This window comes from Bubalus kerabau, chromosome 23 (assembly GCF_029407905.1).
Source record: "Bubalus kerabau isolate K-KA32 ecotype Philippines breed swamp buffalo chromosome 23, PCC_UOA_SB_1v2, whole genome shotgun sequence".
Lineage (NCBI taxonomy): Eukaryota > Metazoa > Chordata > Mammalia > Artiodactyla > Bovidae > Bubalus > Bubalus kerabau.
The window spans coordinates 10,723,023-10,749,571 of NC_073646.1; the positions used below are offsets into that span (position 1 = coordinate 10,723,023).

General features: G+C 51.2%; 1 protein-coding gene across 6 annotated transcripts in view; it reads left to right on the plus strand.

The window, feature by feature from the left end:
* Positions 1–26,549, plus strand: part of CLEC16A (C-type lectin domain containing 16A) — a 231,838-nt gene that overhangs the window by 112,144 nt on the left and 93,145 nt on the right. For all 6 annotated transcript variants that reach the window (XM_055562157.1, XM_055562154.1, XM_055562155.1 and 3 more), the window contains one exon: positions 4,187–4,307. In XM_055562157.1, coding sequence (XP_055418132.1) covers positions 4,187–4,307 — 121 coding nt within the window. The remainder of the gene's footprint in view (positions 1–4,186; positions 4,308–26,549) is intronic.

Below are 26,549 nucleotides of genomic sequence, written 5' to 3' on the forward strand. Positions count from 1 at the left end.
GAGAGGAGGGCCAGGGCCCTGCAGGCTGCAGGGAAGCATCTGGCAATGAAGCCATTTTTTCCCCTTGCCTTATGCAAATTACACTGTTTATTCTTTCATTCGACATATCTGTCAAGCCTTTTCTAGGCACTGGGCAAGAAGCAAGAATAGAAAGAAAATAAATAATGCAAAATAAGACCAAAATAGCAAGAGTGCCACTGAGTGATTGCGGCTGAGAAGGGAAATTCATGTTGACATGTGGTCACAGGGACTCCTGGGGTCTGACGAGAACATGCAGGAGGAGCCTGGACTTGAGCTGGACCCACCCCACGTGGAAGGGCAGTCGAGAGAAGCAGTTGAGAAAGAGCACAGGCACACAAGCCACACCAGCTGAGGCAGAATCCCACCTTCAGCTGTGTGACCCTGAGCACGTTACTTAGCTTCTCTGAGTCCCAGGTTCCTCCCGTGTGCTGCCTCTCAGCTCTTACCAAGAGCAGGTGGGAGAGAGCAGCGGTGAGGTGCTGAAGAGTGATGGAGTGGGAAAGAAATCGAGTCTTTTAACAGTCAAAACCTACTAATGCTTAACACCAGAGAAAAGAGAGTTGGGGAGAGGACTCTTTGATGAATACCAGAATCTGAATTTAAGCCACTAGCTGTCTTTATGGAGTAACCGTGGAAGCCATTATGAAATCAAGATATTTGCATGAAGTTTTATTTGTCCCTCCAGTTCTGTGTCCCTGTTCCCTCATAAAACCGCAAACAGTTTTTGTGTTTATCACTATTGACTTTGAAGAAATAGGATATTTTGCTTTTACTCTCTGGATGTATATTGTGCATTAAAGAAAATACAATAACATCTCACAGAGTTTCAAAAGTAGGACAAAAGAATTTCCGGAGATTTCATCACCCTAAACAACACAGACTTCGTGAGTCTCCTCCCAGCTTTGTCTGCAGACATGTCTTTTCTCTGTTGCAGGGGGCGCGGGCCGTAGACTCGCTTTCATCCTTGCTGCCTTTCTCTTTCCATTGTGAGCAAGAAGTTTTTCATACGGTGATACAGTTTTAATAAGTCTTAATTACTTACTCCTGCATAAAAGTTTATCTGGTGACTTTTGCCATAATTTCCTTAGGCGTTTTCCTGCTGATGGACCTTTTGGTTACTCCCAGTATTACATTATTTTCAGCTAAATTGTAATAAGCAGCTTGACGAATACAGTGATTCCTTTCTTTTGGCTTATTTCTTTAGGATAAGTTCCCAGAAGTGGAATTTCTGGTTCAAAGGGTATGAACATTTTTTTTTTTTTTTGGTGACTGTCGGTGTTGCCAATTGCTTTCCCAAGGGGCTGTGCCTACTCTAAAGCGCTTCAGCACTCTTTTAAGAATGACTGGCTTCCATGGCCTCGGTGGGCTCCTGGCCTGAGTGACTGTCACTTGAACTCATCAGCTTGCACGTGCAGCCAAGGTGGCAGGGGAGAGGGCTCAGGCTGAGTGTTTGTTCCAGGTCCGGCCCTGGGGCTCAGGGTGGTCTTTGTACTATCTCCTTGCGTCTTCAGGGTGGCCCCATGATCTGGGGTGGTGGGAACCCCCTTTCCGGAGCTCCAGCCCAGGCCTGGGGCATCACCTGACTCAGGTTGGAGTAAAGGTCTGTCTGACTTGGAAGCCATCTGCTGCCCCACTCGTGGGGCTCTGCTTGCTCCCCACTGCATGGGAGCAAACTGGAAAGGCCTCTTCTTTATAGTTAAGCTTGTCTTCGGCCATACCACCCTGAACATGCCCGATTCTCTTAATATTTAAATTTGGTCAGCTGACACCCCTTTCCAAATCTAATCCATTCTTCCTGAGTCAATCTTTCTATGGAAGCATCCGAAAGAATAAGAATACTCTTTTCGTTTTCAGTAATACATTTCAGTTTGCACATTAATTAGGCAAAGTCAAGAAAAACACTCAATAAAAGCGTGGGTCCTAATCCTTCTCTTTGTTGAAGGCGAAGGCATGTGGTTGGAAGGACACAGTCTTTGGAGTCAGTTATTAGGTGAGTCACCTTGGGCTGTCTGCCTGACGTCTCTAGGCTTCGGTTTCCTGTCTATAAAATGGGAACCACTCAGGGTGGTTAAAAGGCTCGAATGGGTGACACAGTGCAACCCCAACCCGTACCTGGCGGGCAAGGGGCATGCAGAGAGAGGGCTGGTTTAGGGAGACAGTGAGGTGATCAGATGACCGTTAATCCTGGTATCTCACCTTTCTCTTGTGGATTCTTGGAGTTCTGGGGCTGGCCAACATGGCCCACGAGACCCTGTAGATGCCCATGGGAGCCCTGCTTTCACCCAGGTGGAGTACTTGGCTCTGTGGGAATCTGCCCTCACATTCATGAGCCCGGGCTTCTCACACTGTGTTTGTAGAGAGACATCTGCTGATTATTACAGATTTTTTTTATGAAGACTGCTCTTCAATACTTTCAGAACAGGAAATTCCCTGGTAGTCCAATGGTTAAGGCTCCAAGCTTGCAACGCAGCAGGCTGGGGTTCGATCCCTGGTCAGGAAACTTAAGATCCCACATACCACACGGCATGGCCAAAAAATAAAACAGAAACACGCAAATAGAAATGTTTAGAACAATCGAATCATACACTCAGGCCCCCACAACCACCAACTTTATCATATGAAAGTTTATGTTTCTCTAGTGCTTCTGGTTGACTAAGGAATACCTGACACCAGAATAGGTCCAGGAAACAGGACTGTTCGTCCAGGTTTCTGCATCGGGACGTTAAGTAATTGGCCCACGATCTCCTGGCAGTTCTGGACCAAGTCGAGGTTAGGGTTCAGAGGTGTCCGCAGGCATCCTCGTTGCCTGGGTCAGCAAAAGTCGGTGCAAGGCTGGCTCTTTGTGGACAGTCATCTGTTCCCTCCGCCCCTTGTTTTGGGAGGCACCTTGTCATACAATGGACACCTCCCATCTCAGTGCGCAGGCCTGCAGCCTCAGAACTGGAAACAAGGGGACCTGAAAGAGGCTGTATGGCTCACCAGTGGCGATAGGGGTTTGTCCCCATGGCCTCCTCGTGCTGAACGGTTCAGTGGCAGGAGTGAGGCGTGGCCACCCCTTTACGGACCCTGTGCTGCCTGCTGCCCGCCCCTTACTATCATCTCAGAGGCTCCCCGCAGCCCCACGCAGTAGAGACTCCCACCCCCATCTCACACAGGAGAAAACTGATACTCGTGGGGCTGGGGGCCTTGCCCAGCACGGTGGAGCTAGGAGTCCAGCGCAGACCTTCCATACCTGACTCGGGGCTGTTTCCCTCAATCAGGGCGAGTGGCCTGGAGGCCACGGGCTCCGTGGCTGCCGCTCCACTTCCTGGCCTCTGTTTGGTGGGCAAGTCAGCCGAGCCTGGGACTCACGGGGAGTTACCTCCAGGGCAGACTGACCACTGGGAGGAGGCTGCACAAGCTTCCCAGGCTGGAAGCCTGGGATTCAGCTTTGTTCCCGCTCTCTGGAAATGCCTGCTCACCCTGGGGTCCACCAAGACTCTTCCTTGATGGGCCGGGAACCCTGTGCTGATGGGGCCCCGTCCATCCCCACCTCTGTCCTGGCTGAGACCTGAGGGCTCCCGGGGCACTGATGTCACTGCATACCTGCCAGGTGCCAGGTCCTCTGCCCTGAGAGGGCATAGCCCCTGTTGGAAGGCCACGGGGCCAGAGCTCCAGGTGAAGGGCTGTGCAGTCTGGCGGGCTCTGAACCCTACCCGCATCTTACCTTCTGTCTCTCCTGCCCCCACATTCAGTTGGTGGGACCTTGAAACCCTCATGGTTTGGATTTTCAGATTCTGGGCTGGTTTAGTTAGAAGAGACCTGGTTCTGGCCCTCCCTAGGTGTGAGCTTGGGCCAGATCACGTGGCCTCCATGGGTCTCGAGCCTCAAGTGCCGAGTGGGGCTGCCACGAGGGTCATGTGACCCTAGAAGGAGGGTCCTGGCAAACGACAGGTGCTCAGCAAGGTACAGTGGCCCCAACCCGAGCCTGTGGGTAATGGCACACAGGCTGCCTCCTTGACTTTTTTTTATTGTAAATCTTGGCTCTTAAAGCACCATAACCATGATGCTGAAAGAGGTGATTTTAGAGGTGACTCTAAATCTAGAGTCATTGTGTGATTTCTCCATACGGAGCTTCTCACCAAAATGACTTCACTCTTCTCTGCTCTCCAAACTGTTGGTCCAGGCCATCCGGGTGTTCTTCATGCTCCGTGCCCTGTCCCTGCAACTGCGGGGGGAGCCCGAGACCCAGCTGCCACTGACACGGGAGGAAGACCTGATCAAAACGGATGATGTCCTCGACCTGAGTGAGTTGGTCATCTTGAGTCACTGTGGGGGGTGGGGGGACACCGCCAGGCTGGCTCACGCATCACTGGGAGGCTTGTGGGTGACCTGCATGTTGTACTGGGGTTGATCCATCACCGTGAACTTAAACAGAGCGCACATGTTACACAAAACTTTCGGAAAAGGGGCCCTAGATTCTGGACACTTGGAGTCAGTCTGTGGACCCTGCTTTCTGGAGACCAAGGGGAGCTGCGCAGCTGTTTTGCTGAAATATCTCTGCATGGTGACTGGGGTCTCAAGCAGGCGTGGGCACAGCTCTGGGATCCCTGCCCTCCATATAGTCATAGCAGCACCAGGAGGTTGGTTGTGTGTGTTAAAGGTGGTCTGTATGATTTTAATAACTAAAGGATCCTGGCTGCTTAAAAAACAGAATGTTTTAAAAAACACAAGCCACCAGCATTTAGATAAAGATGAAGGCTTTGGAGGCCCAAGAACCATGTGCTGAGCCTGAAAGCCTGAGCATCCAACCAGTGCCTCAGCGCTCTCCTCTTCAGTGTGAGACTGAGATTTAAAGGAGACAGAATATAAAGCCTGGTTGTGTTCCTATAACCCTTCTCCCATTCATATAACTCTCTTTTTCCTGTTATTTGCTGTAACATTTTGATATATTAGGATTCTTTGGTTATGAGAGATAGAAAGGCCAACTTAAACTAACTGAAGGAAAAAGAAAGGCAGATTCACTGATACCAGTGTAAAAAGCTAGATCTTCTTTCAGGCATGGCTTGATCTAGGTACTCAAGCAATATCATCAGGAAACCGCCACCTTCCTTCTCTCAGCTTTTCTTTCCTCTGTTCTGGCTCCATCCCCCAGAGAGCTCTCACCAAATAGTGACAAGATGGCCATCAGCACCTCTAAGATCTGCTGAACTGGCTAAGCAGCCCTGACAAAAACAGAGCTTCTCTTTCCCTATAACTTTTATAGAAGTCCAGGGCAATGCTCTCATTGGCCCAGCTTGAGTCACATGACCGTTCCTGACCCAGTCAGTGATCAGCAGAATGTGATTCACTGATTGGTTAGGTCAAGATCACATGCTTAGCTGTGATGCTGGGAAGGTGGGACCTTCTCCTTTTGAACCCCATTGCCTGGGGGTGAGGAAGGAGGGAGCCCCTAAAGAAACTCGAAAAGAAGAGCTGGGAGCTGGAGAGGCAGAAACGGCAGGTAGCCACTTTGTAGTGGACGATGAGAGAAAGAGCCCTTGTTTTAAATCAACTTTATTGAAATACAGCTTGCATCCAGTAAAGTTCACCAAGTTTTAGTGTACAGTGGAATGAGTCTTGACAAAAACTATTCAGTTGTGTGACCTGCAGTTATGATGCAGACCAAGGAGGGTTTGTATCTTTTGAGCCAGAGGCCCCTGCCCAGCTCTGTATTCTCTCAAGCAAGTGATTGAAACCACCACGACTTTCGTTTCCTTGCCTGGAAAATGGGGATGATCTTCATTATGTTACGGGGCTGTTTTGAGACTTGAGTGAAGTGTAATATGAAACATAAGATGACCGAGTCTAGTGCCTCACACGTAACTGTGCTCAGGAAAATGGAGTTAGTATTGCCTGATAATCACATCCAGCGATGCATACAAAGAGCACACTGCCTGACACGTGGAAGGTTCTCCGTAAATGATTATTATGGGTTTTGCCTGGTTGTCTGATTCCTTTATCTTGCCTCCTTTTTGTTTATGCTCCTTTATTTCTTTTCTCTCGGAAGAGCAAGGAAACTGCATCCCCTCTGTGCTCTATACCCATCTTCTGTGGCCCTTTCCTCCTTGAAATATGGCCACGGGGATTTCTGTAAAGGTTTAAATTGATGGCATAGGCTGGAGAGACCCATAAACCCATCTTTCTCTGATTGGATTCAAGGAAAGAGAGAAAAACAGTTTGCCCTAACGGGGCCTCTCCATCAGAGCAACAAGAATGTTTGCATCCGTGAAATGGAATTAAATTTTATGCTGGGAATTCACGTACCCTGCCTCCTCCCACTAGGAATGGCCTGCTGAAACAAAGGTTAAAAGTATTTCACTTATCAATTTTAATTGATTAGATTGCTAGTTGAGATCACTTAACTGAGCCTTTTTGGGTAGTTGGCCATTAAGAAAGTAATGGCTGTCTGTCTTTACCCAGCATGATTGCAAATTATGTCTTTGCTAAAGAGGGTGCCGGCCAGAGAATACTATGAATTATGGATTTTATGAGCATATGGTATGAGAGTAAGATATGCATGTGTTGACTTTTTGTGTGTGTGATTATTCTTAAATGCTAGAGCTTCTCACTTTCCATTGAGGAAAAATCAGCAATGCTTTGCATTTCACCAAATGCCTTCTGTGTATACTAAAGGTCGGAAGCATCCTAGTATAGGTGAGGGCATTCAGATTTGCTAAATTTCGGAGGCTGGCCTTGCTTCTTAGGAGGTCATGTTTTGTCTCCCTGAAGCTTGAGGAAGCTGACTCAGGCAGGAGTTTTTGGGGTTGGCCAACTGCTTAAATGGGTTTAAAGGAATGCAGCAGGAAGAGTTGACTTTAAGTGTATTTACTAAACCTGTCACACCTCGATAAGAAACCCCAGCATCAGCACATTCAGAAGCCATCCCATACATCCACTGACCAGCAGCGCCAGGTGTGGCAGGCGAGCTCTGCCAAGGTAGCTTCTCACGAAGAGCATCAAAGAGGCCGTCACCCCTTTGGAAAAAAATAAACTGTACTGAAAGCCTGTTTTGTTTTCACTGGAGAGGAGAGCGGCGTGGGGCAGAGTCACAGACTGGCAGCCATGAGGGAAGGAGGGGAGGGAGGGAAAGAGAAACAGAAGAGCAGTGGGAAGGGAAGACTAGAGTAGACTTGACTAGATAAAAGAGATTAGATTTTAGAGGGAATAAAACCGTGAGTCTCCATGCACCCAGCCTTCAGCTTCAATAGTTCTTATCCTTTTGTGGAGCCTCATTTCCTCAGCCCTGCCATTTCTCTTTTAACCACCACCCCCCGCCCCCTGTGTATTAAAGCAAATGGGACTGCATCTATAAATACTCATCTCTAACAGATAAGGACTGGGCTTCTCTTCTTGATTAAACTGGTTGCCACCATTGCAAAAGGGGAGCTTCCCGGCCCCCTCACTGCGCTGGGTGGAGCTGGAGATGCAGCCTGGGCTCCGCTGTGTTCCGCCAGCGTGGCCCCATTGACGCTTGAGTTTGCAGCCCCTGCTGTAGCTGGAAGTAAGCAGCTTTGTGACCTCACTCAGGGTCTTACTGCTCGCCGGGCTGGACTTTGCCAGGAGGGCTGTTGAAGATCAAATGAGATCACATTCATGAAGCATGCGGCGCCTGGCTTGGCACGTACTAGGTTCTCAGCGACTGAGAGCCAGTGAGTAACCGGCACAGAACTCATACTGCGGGGCACCCTGCCTTGGCATTTTCTGCTTCGACAACATTTTGGGGAGTGCCTCCCAAAATATTTAAACCAGCTCATCACTTATGGGATGGCATCCTTTGGGGGTAAGGGAGGGGTAAGAAGGACCACCGCTTCCTGGTGGTCCAGTGGTGAAGACTTTGGCCTTCCAGTGCAGAGGGCACAGGCTCGATCCTTGGTTGGGTAGTTAAGACCCCACATGCCTTGTGGCCAAAAAACCGGAAATCACAAAACAGAAGTAATATTGTAGTAAACTCAATAAAGACTTAAATAAAAAAGACTGTGTGGGAACAGATGAAGGGCCCTGTGCTGCGCCTAGGCTGCTAGGCAAGCGCTCCTGCACAGGCACTACTGGGCCGACTGATGCCCTGAACTCAAGCAGAGGAGAACCAGGTTCCTGCCTGTCTGCCTGCGACCAGATAACGTGGGCAGTGACGACAGCAGGGGAAATTCCTCTGTCATCTGGACACCCTCAGGAGATGCCAGCCATCTTCAGGCAACGTCCATAGGGGCCCTTGAAATTGACATAGTTGCAGCCATGCCATGTGCAGCACCCACCTAGTCTTGTATCCTGATTTTTAAAATGCATTCAGTGAAGCCTGTCCATTAATTCAGCTCCTTATTGAGCACCTGCTGTATGCCAGGCACAGTGCTGAGGTCTGGGAGGTGATAGTGAACTAATAAAGCCAGGCTTGGCCTCTGCTCTGTGGTGCTTCCAGCGGGGGGGCAGGGAAGGGACCACAAACAGGTAAGAGAGTAAAAGCCAACTGCACAATTGCGGGTCGATGGAGGGGCTCTGTGGAGATGACGAACGGGGTCCAGGCTAGAGAACAATCAGAAAAGGCCTCAGAGGCTGCTGAGAGAAGTGCCTCTGGAGGGGCATGTGCCGGGGGAGCCAGAATATTCCATAAGAAAATGCAGAGATGAGGCCCGCCAGTTTGGGAAGGGGCAGGTGGAAGGTGAGAATGGGCTTGGTGTGTCACAGGCCCATGTGGCTGGCAGGCGAGGAGCAGGGGAGAGAGGAGCTGAGATGAACAGATCTCAACTCCAGTGCAGGGGGAAGTCAGCCAAGGGCGCCCGTGAGGACAGCTACCCTGATTGTGCGCTTCTGGGACAGGAGCTGCCGGGTCACACAGTGCCCGCACAGGCCCATGAGCCGTGTCCAGGGGCTGGAGAGGCCACGTAGCCTCGTGGCTCTGAGCCTAGGCTTGGGAGCCTGGCTGTGCTGGGAGAAATCCTAGCTCGGCCCCTTGCCACCTGCCAGCATGTGTCCTTCAATGAGTAACGTAATCTTTTGGTGCTTCGGTTTCCTCGCGTGTAAATGGGAGTTGCTAGGAGGAGGCAGTGAGTTAATACATGTGATGTGCCTGGAACAATGCCTAGCACAACTTCAGGGAGGCCAGTTAGGTTGCAGCATTGGCCCCGGAGCCAGTGACAGTGGGGAGCAGGGCGTGGGGATGCAGCCCATACATCTCCCAGTTGGCAGCAGGCTGCTCCATCTTGGGGGCAAAAAACTGAGGCTCTTTCTTGACTCCCCTCTTCCTCTCAAACTCAGCATCCCGCTGGTCACCACACCTAGGTAGTTCCTTCCAGATGGATCTGGCCATCTCTCCCAGCTCCACTCCTTAGCAGCCGGCTTGCCCTTCCATCATCTTTCACCTGCACCGTTGCAGAAACCTCAACCAGTCCCCAGCTTCTGCCTCGTCCCATATGGTTTATTCTCAACACGGTGTCCAGTGTCATCCTCTTAAAGAATAAGTCAGACCCTGTCCTCCTCAAAGGCCTCCTCAAAGTGGCTTCCATCCCACTCTGACCAGGAGGAGAGATATTTACGGGGGCCCATGAGGCTGGGTGTCACCCAGTACTCCGAGCTCTCTCTGTGTCCTTGCTGTTCTTCAGACACATCAGGCATGTTCCTACCACGGGCCTGTGGTCTGGCTCTGCGCCCCCTACAACCTGCAGACCACTCACACCCCCGAAACAAGCACATCTGTGGGTGCTTACAAGGCCCACAACTCCCACATGTGGCATCCATACTCTGAATTCTCCATCTGCCTTTGAGCCCTGCCTTTGAGCTCCTCTTCGTTATCCTTTGTTTGTTAATGAATAGGAATGTAATATATTCCCGTTTCCCCAGTTTTAACACTTTCTGTGCTTCATCCCAGCACCCTTGCACGCAAGAGCTTTTAGACAAAGTGGACCTCTCCAGCGGTGCTCATCTAAATGCCTAAAGAGTCATTTCCAGCAAGAGTACCGTGAAGCTCCCTAAGCAAGTTATGTGGTTGGATTGTAAGTCCATGAAAATGTGAGCTTATTGATTTGCTTCTCTCGCAAGGCCAGGGCTAGTTTTGAGATCCTGTCCCTTCTGGAAAACCCTCTATGTTGCCGTATTATGCTGATGGCCCAGTCTTCATCATGTGCCCCATCTTGGCATGAATGAGAAAAGAGCATAAATAATAGAGACTATGAAAAACAAACCCAGAATGCGGGCTATTCTACAAGATCCTTGATTTGAACTTTTCATAAGTGGGAGAAGTGTTGGGCTAAACTGAATGGAACAGTGAAAGCCAGGGACCAGTTCTAGATTTTAGATTATCAAAACGGAAGAGACCTGGCAGCTGTCCCCTGAGATTGGATCCTGGATTGAGGAATAAAAACAGAATAGATTTAGGGGGCTTTTGGGGTTGAATTGGAAAAAATTTGCATGTAGCCTGTGATTGGATAATGTAATCAAGGTCAGTATTACCTTTCTTGGGCGTGATGATGGCATTGTGGTTCTGTGGGAGAGTGTCCTTGTTCTTAGGAAGTACAGACCGAGGAGCTCAGGGGTTAAGTGCTGTGTTGCTTGTCACTTTGGAATGATTCAGAAAATAAAAATATGTGAGTGTGTGGGTATAGTGAGAGAAGAGGCAAATGCCACTAAATATTAACCATTGGTGAATCTAGGTCAAGGGCCCGTGTGGGCTTACTTTGACAGTTGGAACTTTTTCAAAATAAAAACGTAATGAAGTGGAAAGAAACAGGTCAAATCCTTGAAAATCAACATTTAATCAATGAGGAGTGTTGTTGTTAAGTCAACAAGTCGTGTCCGACTCTTTACAACCCCATGGACTGCAGCACACCAGGCTTCCCTGTCCTTCACTATCTCCTAGAGTTTGCTCAAATTCATCCATTGAGTCAGTGATGCCATCCAACCATCTCATCCCCTGTCAATCCCCTTGTCCTCCTGCCCTCAGTCTTTCCCAACATCAGGGTTTTTTCCAGTGAATTGGCTCTTCACATCAGGTGGTCAAAGTATTGGAGCTTCAGCTTCAGCATCAGTCCTTCCAATGAATATTCAGGGTTGATTTCCTTTAGGGTTGACTGGTTTGATTCCTTGCTGTCCAAGGGACTCTCAAGAGTCTTCTCCAGCACCACAGTTTGAAAGCATCAGTTCTTAGGCACTCAGCCTTCTTTATGCTCCAACTCTCACACCCATACATGACTGCTGGAAAAACCATAGCTCTGACTATACAGACCTTTGTTGGCAAAGTGATGTTTTTGCTTTTGTTTAGGATTAGGGGCTCTGGGTTTGAATCCTGGCTGTGTGACCTTGAGCAAACTAGTTAACCTTTCTGAACCTTTCTCCTGATCTGTGAAGATGGGGAGATGATACTGCCTGGTTCAGAACTGTTCTGTTGATAGCGAGTCCATCAGAAGTGCTCAGCGTCCTCCACCACATGTGAAAACTGTCCTGGTGGAAATAGTCATTAATGTTCTTCATCCAAACTGCACATTGGGCACAAAACAATTTTCTGAACTAGCTGGTACTCCGGAGGAGCTCTGGCAAAGCGAAACTTTGACTGTTTCTGTCCAGGGGATACACTGAGAAGTGGAGGAGGCCAAATGGGCCTGTTAATTAGATAGAAAGAGAGAAAGTGAAGTCTCTCAGTTGTGTCTGACTCTTTGCAACCCCATGGACTGTAGCCTGCCAGGCTGCTCCATCCATGAGATTTTCTAGGCAAGAATACTGGGGTGGGTTGCCATCTCCTTCTACAGGGGATCTTCCCGACCCAGGGATCGAACTTGGGTATCTCACATTGCAGGCAGACTCTTTACTGTCTGAGCCAACAGCAAAGCCCTGTTAATTAGATAAGTTTCTTGGAAAAAAATGACTTTTCAGGAAAGTGGGTGCCAGCTGATTGGAGAAGAACTGAAACCTGTAAAAGAGGCTTGATTCAGACCCTGATGGCTCCTCCAGGGCAATTTAGTTCAAGCGTTTTCAGGCCCGGAGCCCCAGAGAAGTGGTTTGTTCAGTACCGACACTGGAGAGGACTAATGTTGTTATCGTGAAACCCGAGAGGCAAGTATGGATGTGGCTTTGGAAGTCCTATCTCAGGCGAGTGTGATTTTGTGGTTCTTCAGCCTGTACTCTGCCTCCGTGTTTTATCTTTAAAGGGAATACAGTCCATGCTGGGTCTCTTCTCATTGCCACCTGTTGACTTGGAACCACTCCTGACCCTACTCCAACCCCAGGGTCTGGGGGTCAGCAGCCATCCCCCTTTGCAGCTCTGCCCCCTCCCCAGCCCAGATACTCTGCACCCAGTATCTTCCATGTGGGGGTCCCAGCCCAGGGCCTTGCCCTGCTCTGGTCCATCTGCTGTGTGGCTGGCCTCCGAAAGGCAAGTCTAGCCCACCCTTGTCCATTTCATACACCCCTTCCCCGCTTTAGATGTCAGAGCTCCTGGGCCTCCTCCTCTGCCTTTTGTCTCCCTGCTTCTGAGCCCACCTGGCTGTGGTGCTGCTCACTGGCTCCTAGACACAACACTCCGGCCATTCCCCACCACTGGGCCTTTGCCAGACTTGTCCTCCCGGCCTCCTTCCTCCTTGCCCCTCCCCAGGCACACCTCAAGTACGCACTTGGTGCTTTGTTTTTCTGTCCCTAGTAACAGGACCTGTCACGTGGGAGGCGCTCCAAGGAGGCTTGTTGGGCTGAACTGATTAAAACTTGAGTGTGCATAGTCACTCAGTCAGGTCCAACTCCTTGCAAGCCCATGGACTGTAGCCCACCAGACTCCTCTGTCCCTGTGATTTTCCAGGTTAGAATACTAGAGTGGGTTCCCTTCTGCATAAACGTTTAAGGCACTTTCATTAACACAAAAGTGGCATTTCTAAAGGTTGTCTTGAGTAATTTGAGACAGTTGGATTGTGAATTAAAGTAATATTTGTTTATTGTTACTATGATATTTGAATAGCCAGGTTTTCATAACAGACTTTTTCATAACCCTGTTGAAATATATGAAGAATATACCAAGAATCTTAAATCCACCCTGGTGTTTTCTAAAAATGTAGATGGTCCTAATTTCAACAATCTCAAGTCATTTTACCTAAGGACTAAAATGCTGCTTCTTTCCCCCTCTACCCTTATTTGAAACTAGAACCCTGAACTAGACTGATCAGAAAAAAATCATGTTTGAGTTAAACCACCAGTTCTCTCGGGAAATGGAAAACATGGAATTAACAGCGTTTTCCCCCTGCCCCATGAATTAGGCTGCCTCTCCATGTGCCTGATGAATAACGTTGCTGGCCGCTTTTCAGAAATGAAGTAGAAATATGGAGAAATGAAATTTGTGTCTTATAAAGTGACTGGAAATGTGATTATAATACAGCTGTCAGTTTTGTTCAAGTGGAAAATTTTAAAGCAAATCCAATTGCAACATTATTTGGTTCTTTTAAAGCAGGGTGATGTAGCTGTTTCCTACATATTGATTATTTGATTGGTACCTGTCTACTGGACTTTTTTTTTTCTCAGTAGCACTCATTGATGTGGTTTAATGTATATTCCTGTAATCTTTCCCTGTTTTTATAAACTTACAATCATAATCGAGCTACATTAGAGAGACATGTTCTGCTGAAATCACAAGGTCACCTAATGGCTGTGCCCTCTGTTGTGGGTTATGTATTAAAAGTAGTCCTAGACAGTTCCGAAAAAGACAAAAATGATTATTTTTTCTCTCTGCAAGGCAGAATTTCTCGATTGCATCCTGTGCCTTGAAGGAGATAAGGCGTTTGAGTGTAGAGACTGGCTTTTGAGCTTTCTCCTTCCTTGCCTAGTAAAATGATCATTTCCACTGAAGGCACGTTCCACTTTTAAGTATTTCCACCACCACCCCCCCCCACCCCTCCAGCCCAAATCCCAGTCCTTGCCAGGCATTTGAAAATGGGGCCACGGTTTTGATTTCTCTGATCCCAGGGGACCTGTGTGTTAGATTTGCTCCTGGAACATCTTCTGCGGCATGTCAACACCCTTGGGAAGTGGATGCAACTGCATCTCAGGGCAGCCAGGACCATGGACGGCACCCAGGTGGCAGCGGGGGTCCCAGCTCCAGCACTGTCGCGCTCTGACACAGCCGTGCCCCCCAACCTCAGATCTCTGTACCTCCAGGAAAGACACCCCCCACCATGCTGACACAGTGCCTCGAGACTTTAGGGGGCCCAACAGAGCAGCCCCTCTCACTTGACCGGCGCTCCCTGTCACTAAACAGAAGTGTGGGCCTTGTGTTCACTTGGGCCCAAAGCCTTGGAGAATTCTGACTCCTCCCATCCCTGTAACCAAGCTCTGCAAGTTTAGCCAGTTCAGGCATCAGATGGATCCAGCATCTTACTCCCACTCAGCACCTTCAGCACCTCCACCCTGACCTGGACTCTGGAAGCCACGCTGTGACTGGCGTGCAGCTTCTTCACTGCTTGTCTCTGCTCTCCTCCATAAATCAGGTGGCTGTCAGAGCCCTCCGGAGGCCTGCCTGGGCCCCCGCCCCTGCTGTGCTCCTCCAAGTCACAAGGTTCAGGGGTGAGTCCCGCTCCGGGTGCTGAAGCCAGCCTCCTTGATCACTTCTTCACTTCTGGCTGCTGGAGGGGGCGGCAGCAGTGAGCTGCCAGAGGAAACAGAAATTCGTGGGGTAGCCAGGTTGAGGGTTAACGTTGAGTTTCAAGACATCCCTCGCAGCAGCCCACTCGCTGAGGCTGTCTGGGGCTCTGCCTACACAGGGCTCCTCACCCCAAAGCCAGCAGTTTCCCCGCCCACCTCCGCCACCCCGCTCGGCTGGCAACCTGGGGACGAGGCAGGATCCAGTGATTGCTCAGGCCTCCGGAGCAGAGGGTTGGCTTCTGGGCCTGCTCTCTGATTAACCACAGAACAAATCTCAAAACAAATCTCTGGGGAGACTGAAGCAGTGACAGACTGCGTGTGACCTTTACCAGAGGTCCACGACAGGAGCAGGCACCTGCTCTGAGCTGTCCTCTCCCCTAGGCCCCCGCCCCGGCCCCCAGTGCCCCCATCCCTGGCACTTGTCCTGCTGCTCACCCTGCTCTGCTTTCAGCCAGTCCTCAGCCTCCAGCCCACTCCGGTCCCAGGGAGAAGACTGGGGATGGGAGCAAAGGGACCATCACCTTCCCTCTTACTGATGCTCTGTTCGGATGCGGCAGAAGCACTGGGGAGCTGGTTGGTCACCTAGAGTCCTAAGGAAGGGTTGAAGCTGAGCACAGGGAGCACCTGGAATAACATAGACTAGACCACTGACTCGGACTCCTGAGGAAGTCCTGATTGGAGACAGCAGGAATCCCATGAGGAGGGTGCCATGTTCCCGGCACAGCAGGCCATCCACGCTGATTTTTGCAGTGAATGTCAAATGTAGTTTGCTTTGCTGAGCTTTCAAGAAATGTACAGGGTACTGATCTTGGGACATTTAAACACTTAAATTTGTCATTTCCACTTTGACCTGCCTAGAGATGGAAGTGAAAATTGGCTTGCCATGCTGCCATGCGTGCAGCTACATATCCGCAGACCTGCTCACGCCGCAGGACGGGATGGAGGCGGGGCTGATGGTCTCTCCAGAGCTCCCTGTGTCCGAACCTGCCATGTGCCTTAGAATCACCATTTTGTTGTTCAGTTGCTGAGTCACGTCTGACTCTTTGCAACCCCATGGACTGCAGCACGTCAGACCTCCCTGTCCCTTACTATTTCCCAGAATTTGCCCACGTTCATGTCCATTGAATCAGTGATGCCATCCAACCATCTCATCCTCTGCCACCGTCTCATCACTTTAGGGGTTTCAAAAATGCTCTGTGCCCAGGCGCTACCCCAGAAGGTTCTGATTCACTTGTTTGGAGGATGGGCCCCAGCCTCTCTGGTTGTCGGTGCTCCCTGGAGGATTCCATTGTGCAGCCAATGTTGCAAACCCATGGGTCGGACAGAATGAGGAAGTTTCTGGAACTCCATGTGTAGTCTCTGCTCTGCTGCTGTCCATGAATTCTGGTTCCCTCTCAGAGCTCTCCCTGCCCACCTCCTCGTCAACCGGATGTGACCAGGGAGGCTGGCTTTGTGGCCTGACGCAGCAGCTGTGTCTCCCTCTAGGCTCTGCAGTCCACTTCTCAGGTGGAGACTTTGTGCCATGCAAGTCACCCTTACAGACCCCTTGGGAAGGTGCCATGTAGGAGAGTCATGTCTCTCTTTGAGCCAACTCAGCTGGTCTTCATTCCAGGGCTGAAATTGACCTGAAATTGAGCACTGGAGGAGAAACAGGAGAAATGTCTTTACCTGGGAGCATCTTACAGGGCAGGGCCCTTCGGGCAGAGGCAGGAGAGCCTGAGGGCCCTCGAGGGAGGCATCGAGTCCCACTTGCCACCTCCCTCTGTCGGGTGGCAGCCAGAGCAGTCGCGGCAGCTAAACATTTCTCTCCCTAGTCCCTTCCTGAATGCAGTTGAGTTTTTTGCAAGTTAATCGTGCAGGCGGTGTGCTTCTGCCTTAGATGAAGACAGATCACTTCTCCTCTCCAGCCTGGGACACCTTGTTGGGGAGAGGAAGTGCCTGGTGACTGGCTGGGCCTCCCTGACCACCACACCAGCCCAGCCCTGCCACTCTACCTGGTGCCTGCAGGCTGGGCAAGGTTGTACCCTCGTCTCCCCGGCCGTCTCTGCAGCACTGAAACCCCAGCCCGTTCCAAACTCTCCAGTTGTCCTGAACTAGCACCGGGCCTGGAAGCAGCCTGCTCAGCTTCAGGCACAGTCGTAAAAATGCCTCGGGAGCAGACAGCCAGACCAGGAGGCTCAGGAACCAGTGGGCTAAGCCTGCTTTTCCAGGTCTCCCCACATTTAAACCGTCTTGCTTATAACTGAGAGCTAGACGTTGTCATCCCATCTTCCCTTCCTTCCTCCCTTGGTCTGCTCAGGGCCACCGGTTTTATTTTTGGTTTGGGGGGTTTTTTTAATACCAAGGTCAAGGTGAAGTAGACCTTTCCTCTCCCTGCCAAATCCTCACACAGAAAAGCCCCCACGCAGCTTCCTGGTTTTCACCTTGGCAAATCCAGATTATCTTTTGCATTCATCTGTTTCATCACCCATACCCAGGCCTTTGAATTTTATAACATGCTCTCCGTTTTTTTCTGAGTGCAGTTGGGGTTTTCCAGAGCTGTGCAAAGCCAGGAAATAGGCATGTCATTTAAATAACTCCAGTTAACCTTTAGCCTGTAACTAGTGCCTCATAAAAATGTGCCTCCCTCCTGGTGGTGGGTTACATTCTCCAGAGCAGCGAAACTGACAATAATCTACAGCCTTCTCTGTTCCACACCAGGCCCCCTTCCCTCCCGCCGCCTTCAGCCCAGTGAGCCCCTGCACCAGACTCACATGCAGGAAGCTGGGTGCGGAGGCATGAGTGCCAGGCAGTGTCTCGGGAAGGTTCTAGACTAGATTTTGTCAGCCTTGATGCTACTCCCTGGGGTCTCCCTGGCCCCCGGCTTCTGCCTTTCCCTTCCTGGATCCCACAGGAATAATAATAAGCACCACCTGTTGGTCCTTTTCCTCGAGCCAGGCGATGTTGTGAAATGGGTTAACCAAAGTAATCCTCACAGCCTGGCCACGTAGGTCTTGTTATTATCTCCGTCTTATGGACGAAGAAGCCCAAGCACAGAAGGTAGAATAACCTGCCCAGGGTCTTACTCTGCCAGGAAGTGGGGGATCCAGGACACACACACACAGGATTCAGACCCCAGAATGTGTACTCTTGCCTCTGGGCAATGAGCCTGCCTCCATTCACCTACCATGATCGCGTCCATCATTTATAGAGTGGTGGGCCCTGTCTGGGTGCTAGAAATGTGAGGAAGAATGTAACACAGCCCTCCCTCCACGCAGCCGGGGACATCCTGGGAGGACTTACAGCAGCAGGTGGATATGGGTGCTGCGATGGAAACTGCAGGGAGCAGTGGCCTTGGCTCTTAGTAGGGGTGAACAGGGACAGGCCTTGCATCTGAGAGCCCAGCCATTGAGCTGAGTGGAGTTCTGAGTGGGCGTCCAGCAGGCAGCCAAGCTGGGTGAGAATGTTCCAGGCGGGGGTATCCTAAGTGAAGACGTGTGGGTGGTGTGGCAACCTGGTCATACCCTGTGTCTAGAACGTGGGGTGATATGTGTGTTTCCTGTGGCTGCTATAGCCCAATGACTACAAACTTAGTGATTTGAAAAGACACAGACATTTATTATCTCACCGTTCTGTAGGTCAGAAGTCTCCCTGGGCTAAAATCACTGGCCTGCTTTCCTTTCTGGGTGCTCCAGGGCAGAGTCCTTCCCTTGCCTTTTTCCAGCCTGCACTCTTGGCTCCCAGCCCCCCTCCATCCTCAACCCAGCTGTGGTGGGTTGAAGCATTCTGGTATCACATTCCTCTTACCTCCCCGTCTGCCTCCCTCCGGCACTTTCAGGAGCCTCTTCTTATTAGACAGGGCTCACCCAGATCATCTCCCCATCTCAGATTCTGTAATTTAATCACATCTGGGACATCCCTTTGGTAAGAAACCTCCACAGGTTCCAGGGAGTCAAGCATGCAACATCTCTGGAGGCCATTATTCTCCTTACCACGGCTGGGATGTGGAGATTGGCAGCAGACGGGGCCCCACGTGACACCCTGCCCCAGCTCGAGACAGCCACCCCTGGGGTGCTCCTGGGTCATGTGACCAGACCCCGCCTCCCACCACGTCTTCCTGACCCTTCAGCCCCATGCAGGCCCGAGGCATGCCAGCAGGGCCCCGCTCTGGTGGGACAGGTGAAGACTCGTCTCTCTACACCTCCCTGCTTCCTGCCACCGTCCCCAGGGTCTCTGTCCACGGATGTCCCCAGGTCGCCTCCCCGGGGTGCCGGTGCCCGCCCCTTCCTGCCTTTCCTGCCAGTCTTCTCCATCCTTCCTCGAGATTCTCGCTGCTGAGGCTCTTCCAATAGTGGGTGTTCTCCCAGGCAGCTCAGACTCCCTTGTCCCCCAGATTCTCCTTTTTGACCTAAAAGGCTCCAGTGTCACCCTCTGCGGCCATCTGACCACCTCACACACGCACACACGCTCAGCACCACTCCCTCGGATCCTCAAGCCCAGGGTCCTCGTGGCTTCTTACACATCGTTTCGACTAGGACAGCCCCACTGAAAGTGTGGGTTTTCTCCAGCCCATTTTGGCCAGGAGGAATTTTAATCAAAAGTCCCCATTTGGTTTTGAGAAGGACTTTTCTACTTTTCTCCAGGAAAGAATTAGAGGGTTCCGGTGATTAAATGGTCTGTGGTAGAATGTTAGCCCTTGACTAAAGTGGCTGAATGTAAAAATGAAATAAATGTGTTCTTGGTTTTTTTTTTATCCCTCAAGAAATGAGAACATTGTTGACCATGATGGAAAAACATTCTGATTTAGCCCTTAAGTATACGTATGAGAATTGAGGTTCTGCAAAAATTCTGCAGATACCTCCCTTGATTTTGATAACTCTTGTTTAAAAAAAAAAAAACCAACCCACCATAACCTCAGATACCGGGTTTCCCAGATGGCATTAGTGGTAAAGAATCGGTCAATGCAGGAGACGTAAGAAACTCAGGTCGCATCCCTGAGTTGGGAAGATCCTCTGGAGGAGGGCATGGCAACCCACTCCAGTGTTCTTTCCTGGAGAATCCCATGGAGCATGGAGCCTGGTGGGCAGGCTACAGTCCATAGGATCACAGAGAGTCAGACACAACTGAAGTGACTTAGCACACATGCATCCAACCTCAGATACTGTGTGTGTGTACATGTGTGCATTCGAGCACCTCTGTATGCATACATACCAGAAAGCATAGTGACTTGTTTTATAGAATCCAAATCCACTAAGTCACCCTTCCCTCAGGAACCTGGGCTCACAGGTGGTCCCATATTCCCCCAGCACCCCCGGGCCGCCCCCCCACTAGACCCATGTCCAGCCTTCACTTCTTCCTGCCGGCAAGACAGTGTTTCTCTGGAAAACAAGCGACAGCACCCACTCTGCTCCCTAGATGATACCGGGTGATACCAAGACAGGAACTCATTTGGGTGAAAGTTGGGAATTAAATGTGAGACTTGACAAGGCTTCAGTCCTGACGGGTTTACAGGTGTGTTGGGAATGAGTCGTGTCCAGGTGGCCAATGGGACTCTGCTTCGGTTCAGTGGCCATTTACTGAGGCCCTCCTATGTGTCAGCTAGGCCTGGTCCAGCCCACAATAGAGACAGGCAGGCCCTACTGCTGCAGTGCCTTTCTGCAACCTTCTGTCTTCTCTTGAAAAGTAAGACACACTTTCTTCCTACAGCCAGACTCACTTGCAGCTGGTATCCCTCCCGCCCAGGATATAAGGTTTTAAAATTTCCAAATCTGGTGGATCCATATTCTGGTTTTGCTGTTTGGTTGTGTGGGGTTGTGAAATTATATTTCACTCTGAAAATTCTGGGAGGAGGAGAGGCAGCTGCAGACAGATGCTTTCCCTGCTCCCCACTTTCTGGGAGGGATGGTGAGAGCGGGGGAGCCCCCTGTTGGGGTCTCCATTGCACCTCCTCCTCCAGCAAGTCCTCCAGCTTCCCCTCCCTGCCCCACTCCCTGCACCAGCAGCGACCCCTGGAGAGTCTGGTCAAGGGCTCTGAGACAAGCCACTGAGCGAGTCTGGGGAGGGGGACCGGGAACCTGTCTCGGAGTTTGCCTGGGGAGGGGGACTGGGTGGCCTGAGTGGCCTTTGCCTGTGTTGACTTCCCAGGATGGGGACCGGCAGTGGGCTTTTGATGTGGTCATGGGAGGGGTACAGGGCACACAGCCCCTACCTCTGCATGTCCAAGCTCAACTCTTACTGCCCTTGGCTGAGCCCCCCGGGGCCGCCAGGCCTGCAGGCGCCAGGCCCTCAGCTGCTGTCCCACCTGGGCCCCAGCCGCGCAGCCCTCCTTGGCTTCCCTGACCATGCTTCTGATCATCACACAGGCCAGGCCCTCTGCCTGGGACACTCTCTCCTGCCACCAGTGTCCCCTTCACTTGGCTCACTCCCCAACATCCTTCAGATCTCTGCAGACAGTGCCCTTCCTGCCAAAACCTTTTCTGGCCACCAAATCTCTCTTGAGCATTGGCCACTGTATGTAGTTTTCTCTTTTCGAGCTGTTATTCAGTTCATGTGGGCACCAAGCTGCTTGAGGGAGGAACCCCAACTCTTTGTTCTCAGTTGAATCCTGGGGCTGCCAGCGTAGTGGGTCCTTGGTGAAGCTTTGGCACAAGTGAATGAAGGAAAACAAGAGAGTGACTTAGGATCCAGCCCACAAATGAGGACACTGACTTTGTTTTCAAAAAACAGATGGTGATTTCAGGGCCCAGGGGCATACTGGGGGGGCCTCTTGGTTCTGACTCTGGGCTTCCCTAGTGGTTCAGTGGTAAAGAATCCGCCTGCCAATTCAGAATACTCGGGCTTGATTCCTGGTTTGGGAAGATCCCCTAGAGTAGGAAATGGCAACCTGCTCCAGTATTCTTGCCTGGAAAGTTCCATGGACAGAGGAGCTTGGCTGGCTGCAGTCCAGGGGGCTGAGTCAGACACACACCTGAGCGACTGAGCAACTCGGTTCTGACAGCATCTGACATTCTCCCTCGCTTTGGGCCGGTCTCTTCTCTCACTGGGAAGCTGGAATGAAATCAGGACTGGATTCGACGGCCCGGCATTTGTCTTCTGAACGTGCCCGGCTGTGTGAGTCATCTCGTCATCTCCTTGTGGAGGGAAGCCATCTGAAACTCGACAGATCAATTGACGCGTCCAAGCGAGAAGTAAATCACACTGCACTCTACCTGGCGCTCCTTCCCGTCCCTGGAAATGCCCACCTTCATGCAGCTCCCCTGGAGACGCTGCTCAGAGAGAAGCGGCCCAGGCTCGGGCAGTCATCACCTCAAGGAGAATTAACACCATGCCATCAATTCCAGAGGCAGAGAGGGCCCGTGGCCAGATGGCTGCGCGTCGGCTGGAATAACTCACAGCCATTGTGGGCCCTACTTTGAGGAGGCCCCTGTTGGCCCCAGGTATAAATCAGCAGTTCTGCCGAGAGCCAGCAAATGGGTGCCTTTGCGGGTGGGGGAAGGGAGCCTTCTTCTTGGGAGTCTCGTCATCGTTGTCGGAGGGGTCGAAAAGCACCTCCACAACACCTGTCTTCGACTGGGACTGAGCCCTGGATTAGATCACAGATGGGCGGAGAAGCCCACGTCCTTGTCCCTGGCGCAATTGTGAGAAGCGGCTTTCAGCCTGGCCGTTGGAGGAACATGACACCCATTTTCATGCTGCAAGCCTTAATTGGATGGTCAGAGGGCACATCTGTGGCTTATAAAAAACAAGTGGTGTGGCGACTTTCTGAAGGAGAGCGATCACTCGCCTCAGACTGAGTCCCCCAAGAAGGCAGTTGCCATCAAGGCGGAGACAGGCCATCACAGCCTCACCCGGGGCCAAGTCCCAGCCCTGTCGCTCTCACCACAAGGCCTGGGTTGCCCTCTTCATGTTTACAAGTGTCTGTTTTTCCATCTGCAAAATGAGGATAAGTAGGCCCAACCACATAATACACGACTGCATAGAAGATTTGGTGAGAAAATGCATTTAAAACCACCTAGTGGATGGACTTCCCTGGTGTCCCAGTGGCTAGGAATCATCCTCCCATCCAATACAGGGGACATGGGCTCGGTCCCTGGGCAGGAAGGTCCCACACGCTGCAGAGCGACTACGCCCATGTGCCCTGGAGCCAGTCCTCTGCGACAAGCAAAGCCACCGCATTGAGAAGACAGCGCACCGCAACGAGAGAGTAGCCTCGCCCCGCTCGCCGCAACTAGGGCAAGACCGCACGCAGCAACGAAGACCCAGCGCAGCCAAATATTAATTAGTTAATTAAAAACAGCAACAGCAGTCGTTCAGCACAGCACCTGTGTGTTACAAGCCCTCGGCGGTCACTACCCTGCTGCAGTCCTGGGTTGCTGGACCCAAGAATAGCTGTTGACTCGTAAATGGCTTCATCTCACAGTCTCTGGGGCTCTGGTCCCAGGTACTGTGAGCTGCTCCCTCTGAGCCAGGCCGGGCTGTGCTGCAGGAATGACGCTTCTCCACGCCTGGACACAGTGAGGATATATTTCCTGCTTGTGATCCCTATCCACAGGGGTCAGCGAGGAACCCTGCTTCTCTCATCCCTCAGAGACTGGGATGACAGAGGCTTCACAGCTCTGTGGCTGCAGCACCTGGCACCCACCCCCTCCTCACAGGGAAAGGGCAAGGATAAGAGAGAGAGCTGCTTCAGCCAGAAGGGCGAGCGTTCCGCTCACTGTCCCCGCAGCCTCACCCAGCTGCCGGAGGCGGGGGAGACGGTGCAGCGAGTGTCTGGGCCACGCTGGTGGATGCACACCCTCTGCCTAACCCTCGGGACCTCTCAGTTCCACAATGGCTTCTGGGGTGTGGGAGACGAGGAGCACCCAGACCCCCTCCCCCGTCCCCCTCCCACTCAGCCAGGAAGAAAACTGAGGGACTGACACTGAGGGAGAAGCAAAGACCTAAGCCCACAGGGAAAGGGAAAACCTCAGTCAAGGCCTTGAGTGATTTCAAGATGTTAGTTGGCAGACTCTGGGCCGCTCTGAGAGGAGGCAGGCCCACTGGGGAAGTGTGGTTCATTTGCAAATGATCATGTCCCTAAACCATCTCTGTTGCTGACTGATCATCTGGCATCAGAGAAAGCTCCAGAACTGCCCCAGGGCTCCGCCAGCACCACCTCCAGAGAAGAGGGAGGCCGGCAGGGCACAGACACTGCCCGACTGCCTCGGTCGGCCGCCCCTACAGGGGCCTCAGCATGTGTGGACGGAGCGAGATAATGACACGGAGAGCAAGGCCGAAGCCTGGGAGGGAAACGGGGCTGGAAGTGGGTGTGGACGTGAGCTTCAGTGCCTCGCTAGCTCCTGGGTCCCCCTCCCAGCTCTGCCACTCGGTGGCGTGTGCCGAGGGTAGTGACGCCACCTCTCAGGCCCTCTGTGATATAGGGGGAGTAATGAGTCCTGGCCGCTCAAGCAGGATGTCGTGAGGATGAACCGAGATAACGTGTGTCGAGCACAGAGCCACCATTTGTTGAAAGTGCACTGTTAACTGTTATTGCCATTGTTGGTGGTGAGCTTGTTTTTTTTGTCAGTCTCCTCTGTCCATGGGATTTCCCAGGCAAGAATACTGCAGTGGGTTGCCGTTTTCTTCTCCAGGGGCTCTTCCCGACCACGTGCTTGTTTTGGTCTGGGAAGCTTCTTTGATTTCTCGCATGTATGCACCAAAGCCAAGAATAAGGCTCGGGTGGGGGTCCCTGGGCTCACACGCTGGCCTGACAGGAGGGGGCTGTGGATGCAGTGGTTAGGAGCCCGGGCTGGGTCAGTTCCCCTTGGCTCAGGTCCCCACTTGCTGTCTCCGTGCCCTGGGCAAGTGACTTCATCTCCCCCATAATATGGGAACAGTAACGGTTTCCCCCTTCTGAGGGGTTCTATGAGGATTTGGCAAAAGGATCCATGTCGTTTTCACATGCTTTGCTGTATTGAATACCTGGGATGGGAACTCAGCCGTAACTAATTTCCCTGCTAAGACTTAGCCGAGGCGTGTGGCCCTCAGATGGTGGCCGTTCCCGAGTCACTTTACACCAGTGCCCCAGAGACGGCCTGAGTGTGGGGACACGGCCCCGGTTCTTACCTTTACAGAGCCTCCTGTCGTCTTAATCAGTGCTGTGCTGTCTCGTCCATTCAACTCCTGTCCACCGCCTCTCAGCCGAGGCATCCGGCTACCAGTCCTCCCCACGTGGGAAGTATTCACGTACCACCTGGGAAGAGTTTGCCACATCAGAGAACAAACTGTATTATTGTCCATTTAACCCTTTCCTTTGAATCCGTTCACAGTAACTGCGTCTCAGGGCCAGGTGGAACAGGTTAAACAAATCCTAGCTTTTACCAGAAATCTTGGGATCCACAGCTCAGTGTATATTTTTTTCACTACACATGAAGATAAATATATTAGGTTGGCCAAAAAGTTCATTCATATTTTTCCATAAGATGTTATATAAAATGACTGAAATAGAATAAGAGAATGACTAAAATAAAAGTAACCATTCGCACATGTGCCTTCTAAAACCCTCTCACGTCCCCCGAGGCCTGCAGGACCCCACCTGCCCTGGTCGGGCTCTCACGGCGTCAGGAAGTAATGGTCCCTCCTTCAGGCTCAGCTGTGATTTTCATCCCACAGCAGTGGGGTGGTGAGGCAGCTGTAAACCACACTTAATACTCAATACCGTCATTTTTAAGAATCTGCTTGGCAATGCAGGAGACACGAGATGTGCATTCGATCCCTGGGTCGGGAACATCCCCTGGAGAAGGAAATGGCCACCCACGCCAGCACTCTTGCCTGGAAAATTGCATGGACGGAGGAGCCTGGCGGGCTACAGTCCATGGGCCCACAAAGAGTTGGACGTGACTGAGCGACTGAGCACAGCATCATTTTAAATTCACGGAATGAACTTCAGCTACTAATTTTTTTTTTTTTTATAGCCACCAATAGGTGTTCATTTTGGACAGATTCTGTTTGGTGGAGCGTTGGTTTTTGGAAGGCTGGATTTGAGTAATACAGTGGGATTCAATCCCAGATTTCTTTCAGCCCCAGAGAAGAAAGTTCTATTCTTGTCTCAATACTTCTTCCCGGGAGGCAGGGAATGTATACAAACAAATTAGATGTCACAGTCACCAGGGATACATATTTAAAATGCTGGTAAACTAGTGAGGAATTTGCATTTGTTACCAAATTCCCCAGGGCATCGGAGGTCCCCTTGCATGGGCTCACCAAGGGGCAGGGGACCCGGGGTGGGGGTGCGGGAGATTCTTGTGGAATCTTACCTCTTCCAAAGAGGTTCAGTTCAGTTCAGTTCAGCTCAGTTGCTCAGTCGTGTCCAACTCTTTGTGACCCCATGGACTACAGCACACCAGGCTTCCCTGTCCATCACCAACTCCCAGAGCTTACTCAACTTGTCCATTGAGTTGGTGATGCCATCCAACCATCTCATCCTCTGTGGTCCCCTTTTCCTCCCACCCTCAATCTTTCCCAGCACCAGGGTCTTTTCTAATGAGTCAGTTCTTTGCATTAGGTTGCCAAGGTATTGGAGTTTCAGCTTCAGCATCAGTTCTTTCAATGAATATTCAGGACTGATTTCCTTTAGGATAGACTGATTGGATCTTCTTGCTGTCCAAGAGACTCTCAAGAGTCTTCTCCAACACTACAGTTCAAAAGCATCAATTCTTCAGTGCTCAGCTTTCTTTATAATCCAACTCTCACATCCATACATGACTACTAGAAAAACCATAGCTTTGACTAGATGGACCTTGGGGGTTGGGGTAGGGGAGATTCTTGTGGAATCTTACCTATTTCAAAGAGGTAGCATCTTCATTTTACATCTTTGAGGCCCGCAGCTCCCAGAAGTCCTGTGACGGGCCCAAGGTTGCACAGTTAAGATGTAGCAGGCCCAGCCTGGG